Source organism: Entamoeba invadens (genome assembly GCF_000330505.1).
Source record: "Entamoeba invadens IP1 unplaced genomic scaffold scaff_1105074725099, whole genome shotgun sequence".
Classification (NCBI taxonomy): domain Eukaryota; phylum Evosea; order Mastigamoebida; family Endamoebidae; genus Entamoeba; species Entamoeba invadens.
Window position 1 is genome coordinate 175,140 of NW_004191622.1, and position 6,716 is coordinate 181,855.

The window sequence follows — 6,716 nt, forward strand, 5'->3', positions numbered from 1 at the left end:
TTGTGCTTCAATCGAATGAACCCGTTCAGAAGCCAAAAGCCACTCTTCTCGGGCTCTACAATCCAATAATCTCCTCCATCCCCAACACCATCGTTACCAAACGCACTCACCTCTTGTTGTCTTGTGATTTCGGAGAGTTGGTGGTGACTGTGAATATTCTTCTTTGTCAATAGATGCGTCATCACAATGACATCACCCTCTTTAACTGGTTGTCTGTCTGTTATTTCCATAATGTTTCAAAAACTATTGAAAAACTATTTTTTATAGTAATGAAGAAAAATGGTAAAACATACTATACTAATCTAATGAACGGAATAATATAAGTATAATAATATAAACTATAAAATATAGTAAAAATGACAAACCCAGATTTGCACTTTTTGTCTGCACACTTGATGATCCAAAGACTTCCTGTGTCGTCGAGGTCTTGAATGGCGGTGACGGCTTGTTGGCCCGATCCCATTCCATAAGTGACTTGAAGAGAATGGAGTCTTGTCCCCGACATCATGTGACGGAGTTTAAAAGTGCTTCCATAAGTCATGTATGTGTGGTCTTGCTCGACTTTGTCCTCACAATCGTCTCCTTCACAGTTCTGAGCCAAAATTGCAGTAATCCAAATAAAGAGGAGCATTACTCTGGTTTTAAAGTTTGTACCGTTGCTATTTTTCTTTTTTGAATTTTTACCATTTTATTAATACATTTAACTATATTTTTTAATTTATGTTTTTTGATAAAAATGATAAAACAAGAGATAAGTTCTTTCTCTTCTTTTTGAATTTTGTTTTTACTAATTCACTTTAATTTATTTTATAATTTTTTTATTATTGTTATAAAAAATGTTTTGTTTGTTTAACAATATTTATTATTAATTTTTTTTTATTTTTTAATAATTATTATATTTATATAATTAAATATATTATTTATTCTAGTAATTATTTATTGTATTTTTTATAATTTCAACTTCCATTACAATTATCAAATATATTTTTTCATTTTTAATAATTTATTTATTAAATAAATAGTTTTTTAATAAAACAAAGAACTATCAACGTTGTGCCACGTAACACAATAATACATTTTTTATTAATAAAAAATAACACTCTTCTTTAGTTTTGATGAATTAAAAACGAACTAAAAGTAATGATTAGGTAGTTTTTGTAAAAATAAGTAATTTATATTTTTAATATTCAAGTTATTTAAAAATTTTGCTAATTCAAATATTAAAAAAATATTATTTAAAACCAATAACAAAAAATCTTTGCTCTTAATTTAATATAACTATTTGTTTATTATATATTATTATATATTATGAAGATTAAATGTGTTTCAAAAATGGAAATTGCCACGTGTCTTGAAACTAAAAACTTTAATAAAAAATCCATATCAAATGGTTTAGAAATGACATTCATTCGACTAGAATACTTTTTGGGAGCACCAATCCACTTATCAATTAAAAACTTTTCGACAAATTGAAAAGTGTTTTGCACAAAAATTTAACATTTCATTAAATTCCAGCAATTTTTACCTTTTTTTTTGTTCCGCCTTTCTCCTTGAGGTGGATCGTTAATAACTTGAATTTAATTATAATGTAATTAAAAATGAATTATTAGAAACTATTTTTGAAAAAGAGCAGCAAAACGAGAGAAAAACAAATGCAAATGAAGTGAAAAAATGAAGACGGTAAATCATCATAATTGAATCAACGTGTCACTAATTGAATCCAAAAAAAGAGTGAGAGGAGAGATACATCTTTAATTCCCAAAAATGTCAAATTGGTTTTTGCTGAAGTTCATGGAAAAAAGACCAATGAGAGAAAAAAGCAAACACGCCCCCAAAAAAAAGAGCTGTAAGCCGGCTCTTTCCTCCCCTCTCATTTTTTCGTAACAAAGGGACATTTAAGGGAAGAAAAAACTGGGAAAGGCCATTCTAAACCATGTCGACATCCTCGCCAAATGTTGAGATGCAACTGATGACTGATGACTTCGACGTGTTCGACGTCACTCCAGACCCAAACAACCTTTTGGCTGCGGCTCCAAGAGTCACTGATAAAGGTACCGTCTCTGTATTCACCATGTTCAGATACGCCACGTGGTACGAAGTTGTTTTCAACCTTATTGCCGTGGTTGTGTCTTTAGTCGATGGTGTGCTCTATCCACTCATTGCTGTGCTTCTCGGTGATGTCTTTGAGTCTAACGTCTTCAACCCAATTGCTCTGGACCCGATTGGGATGGTAGATTTGTGTAACCAAGTATGCTTGAAACTTGTATATATCGGTGTTGGGCTCTTCTTCTCTTCGATGATCAGAACTATCATATTCGACCTGACTGGAAATAACCAGATCAGAAGAATCAGAAAGCTCTATATCAAGGCTTTACTCGACCAGGAGATGGGATGGTACGATGCACACAACACCGGTGAGATGACATCGAGAATGTCTGGAGATATTTATCTGCTCCACGATGCTATTGGGCAGAAAGTTGGTGAGTTCTTCAGTTACACAGGAATGTGTATTACTGGGTATGTCATTGGATTTGTGAAGGAGTACAAGTTGTGCTTTGTGATGATTGCTATTGCCCCGTTGATGGCCGGTGCTGCCGGTATATTTGCTTTTGTGCAGAGCAGAAGTGCTTCAAGTACCCAAGCGTCATACTCCATTGCTGGTGGAATTGCTTCGGAGACCATTTCCAATATGAGAACGGTGGCTGCTCTTGGAATTGAAAAGTCGAGAATTCAACAATATCTCCAGACCCTGAAACATTCACTCCACGTCGGTGTCTATGCCGCGCACGCAATGGGAGGATCCACCGGGCTCCTCTTCTTCTTTGTTTTCTGCGCTTTCTGGATCGGATACATCTATGGATCAAAGAGAGTGCAGGACAGAAACATGACTGCTGGTAAGCTTGCTATTGTCATTTTCTCCGTTCTTTGTGGTACTTTAGGACTTTCGCAGATTGCCACACCCGTTGGTTCAATCTTCAAGGGAACGTCTGCTGCGTACAGAATCTTCAAGACTATCGAAAGAGTGCCAAAGATCAGAAACACTGGCCGAAGACACATCACCGAAATCAAAGAAGGAAACATTGTCTTTGAAGGTGTCTCCTTCTGTTACCCAACAAGACCAGACATGCTGATTTTGAACAACTTCAACTTGGAAATAAAGGCTGGCCACTCTGTCGGTTTGGTTGGAGCATCCGGGTGTGGTAAATCCACTATCATTGGCTTGTTGCAGAGATTATACGAGCCGGTTGATGGAAAGATTATGATTGATGGAATTGACATCAAGGAGTTTGACTTGTTTGAGTACAGAAGCATGTTTGGTGTCGTCGGACAGGAGCCTTCTCTGTTTGCCATTTCGATCAAAGACAATATTGCCCTTGGTGCTGATCGAGCTGTTTTGACGTCACACTACCACGACACAGACGATCCACAAGACTGTTTGAAGTTGCCAGAACTTGAAGAGAAAATTATCAAATGCGCACACATGGCCAATGCGTTCAATTTCATCAATGCCCTTCCAAACAAATTTGACACCGTCCTTGGCCAGAGAGGTGCTCAGATTTCTGGAGGCCAGAAGCAGAGAATCTCCATTGCGAGAGCTTTGATGAACGACCCAAAGTTGCTCATTCTTGATGAAGCGACAAGTGCGTTGGACTTTAAATCAGAAAAGATTGTACAGAGAGCATTGGACAAGGCCTCTGCTGGGAGAACATCAGTCATTATCGCCCACAGACTCTCTACCATCAGAGACGCGTCGAGAATTTTGGTGTTTGATCATGGACAAGTTGTTGAAGATGGAGATTACAAGGCTTTGATGGAACTCGAGGGTCTCTTTTATAAATTGGTCAAAAACCAAGAGATGGGCAAGAAGGAGAAGGACAAATTTGAAAATGATGAAGACCTTGAAGAAGATGTGGTACCAGATGAGAAAGTAGAGAACACAAGCTTCTTACAACTTGACGATGATAATAGAACTGCTTGGCAGAAGTTCTCTGCTCATTTCTTAGTGTTTGGAAGAGTGTTTAGAATGAATATAAAGGAACTTCCGTGGATGTGCTTTGGGTTTATTGGTTCAATGATTTACGGTGCCCTATTCCCAACATTTTCGTACTTCTTGGTTGAGTCAATTGTCACTTTAGTGAAGATTTATCTCACCGGTGTCAAAGACGACGACGAGGTAATGAAGTACTTTTACATTTTCGTTGGAATGTCTGGTATAGCGTTCATATCGACGTATCTCCACAAGGCGTTTTTCGAAATGTCTGGGCAGTTCTTGACATACAGAGTAAGAAAGGTGTCATTTACAGCTATTTGCAGGCAGGACATTGCATGGTTCGACAAGAAAGAGAACTCAACTGGTCGATTGTCGGGAAGACTTGCAGCTGACGCAACAAAGTTGAATGGAGTCACTGGCAACTTGATTGGCACTTTGATTCACTGTGCGTTTTCATTGATCATTGGTCTCATTCTTGGGTATTTGGGAAATGTTACGATTGCTTGGGTGGCAACTATTTTCGTGCCTTTTATTGTGTTCAACACGTACATACAGTTGAGCATTTCGGTTGGATTCGCGGGACCAGAGACAAAAATCTATGCCAATGCAGAGAACTTGATGACCGAAGCTGTCGAAAATATGAAAACTATTAAGATGCTGGCAAAGGAAGACTACTTCTCGGAAAAGTACTGCAGCTACTTGATTGTCCCAGCAAAGAGAGCGCCGTTTGGGGCTGTTGTACAGGGACTTGTTCTTGGCTGGGTGCACTCGTTCATTTTCTGGAAATACGCTGTATTGATGTATGTGGCTGGTCAACAACTACAGAAAAAACCACACGGTATGGAAGACATCATGAAAAGTGCGTGTGCTATCATTTTTGGTGCCATGAGTGTCGGTTTCGCAGCAACATATATGCAAGACTTTGGAAATGCCAAAGTGGCCGCCGAATCCATCTTCAAGATTTTGGACAGAAAATCACCGCAAAACCCATTCAGTGATGAGGGTGAAAAGAAATTCGAGATTGATAATATCGAGTTGTCTGATGTCAAGTTCAGATATCCAACAAGACCAGAACAAGTAATTTTGGATGGAACGTCGTTTGTCATCCCAAAGGGAAAATCAGTGGCGCTGGTTGGACCGAGTGGGTGTGGTAAATCGACTATTATCCAACTGATTGAGCGGTTCTACAGACCAGAGAAGGGTGTTGTCAAGGTGAACGGAAAAGACATTGAAGAGTACAACTTGGCGACTTTACGAAACAAAATCGGGTATGTCGGACAAGAGCCATTGCTGTTCGCTGGAACAATTGGAGAGAATATCGTGAGTGGAATGTGTGGTTCATGGACGGACGAGGATCTTGAAGGTGGTGAAAATCTTGTTTCACAGAATATGGAGGCTATTGTAAATGCAGCAAAAATGGCAAATTGCCACAACTTCATTTGCCAGTTACCACAAGGATATAACACGATTATTGGAGAGAGAGGAACGTCGCTGTCTGGAGGACAAAAACAACGAATCGCCATTGCAAGAGCTCTTATCACAAAACCCGAGTTACTCATTCTCGATGAAGCAACAAGTGCGTTGGATTCAGAGAGTGAGAAAATCGTGCAAGAGGCTATTGATCGAATTGCAAAGAGTGTCACAAGCATCACAATTGCGCATAGATTGTCAACAATTAAAGACTCCGATATCATTGTTGTACTTAGCGGAGGAAAGGTGTGTGAACAGGGCACACATGATCAGCTCATGAAAGACGAAGGAATCTATTTCCACTTGGTACAGATCCAAGCCCAATAAATTTAAGTTATTCTTATTTGATACTTATTGAATGCTTTAATTTAATTATAGTAATTTATTGTTTTATTTAATGACAAGTATAATTAAATTGGTTAATTAATTCAATAATAAACTAACTAACCTTAATACTTGTTTTATTGTATTTTTATATTAAAACATAATATATTATGAAAGTATATATTTTTTATACTTTCATAATTTTGATCAGAATTTTTATTTTGTTATTATTAAAAAATAATAAAATTAGTTGTTTAGAAGATAAACGTATTGTATAAACGTTACAAACAAGCAACCCAAAAGTCAATCCGACGCTTGGACGTTGGAAGGTAAAACGAGTTGCAGAATGAACAAAACTGTCGCACCGAATGCAAGTCCTATATCTGGGGCTAATGCGAGCAAACCTCCAGTGATGTTCATATCAGTGAATTTGACAGACTTGTACGCCAACTGCATAGCCCACGATCCAAAGTATCCATGAGACACAGAAAACACCAACATTATGAAGAACATGAGGTACGGGTTTGTATAGACGTTGTAATAGTAAATGAAAATAGGAACATATAATACACACCTCACACACGAAAACCCAAAGATGACCCATTTATTAAAGGGTATTGGGATGAAGTAGAGCAAACGCGCCAACATATCTCCTGTCATGTACATGAATGTTGTTATTTGTGCCGATGTAGACTGTTTCATCGACCCCTCATCGTAGTGGATCCCCAAAAAGATACCTGCAAACACTGCAAATGTCCAGAAGTAGTCGATTGTGATTGCAACGAATTGCACCCAGATGGTTGTGAAGACTCTAATAAATCCTTTGAGGGGAGACTCATTACCAGTAACATCAATTTGTTCTTTGGTTGGTGGCTGTGAGAGGTCTCCACGTCACGGGACTCCTTTTCGTTTTAATTTGTCATCGCCGCCT

General features: G+C 38.0%; 3 protein-coding genes across 3 annotated transcripts; 1 reads left to right on the top strand and 2 right to left on the bottom strand.

Moving 5' to 3' along the window:
• EIN_468940 (MIR domain containing protein) lies at positions 1–631 on the bottom strand (the record flags this gene model as incomplete). The annotated part of the gene is made up of 2 exons (XM_004183018.1): positions 1–213; positions 366–631. Coding segments are annotated over 2 exons (479 nt in total), but the record flags the coding sequence as incomplete, so codon positions are not given.
• A 1,302-nt stretch (positions 632–1,933) lies between these two features.
• EIN_468950 (multidrug resistance protein, putative) lies at positions 1,934–5,788 on the top strand (the record flags this gene model as incomplete). The annotated part of the gene is made up of 1 exon (XM_004183019.1): positions 1,934–5,788. The coding sequence occupies one exon, from the start codon at positions 1,934–1,936 to the stop codon at positions 5,786–5,788; it is 3,855 nt and encodes a 1,284-aa protein (XP_004183067.1).
• Positions 5,789–6,088: 300 nt separating this feature from the next.
• Positions 6,089–6,658, bottom strand: EIN_468960 (nucleoside transporter, putative; the record flags this gene model as incomplete). Its single annotated transcript, XM_004183020.1, has 1 exon — positions 6,089–6,658. A coding segment is annotated over one exon (570 nt), but the record flags the coding sequence as incomplete, so codon positions are not given.
• Between the last annotated feature and the right edge of the window lie 58 nt (positions 6,659–6,716).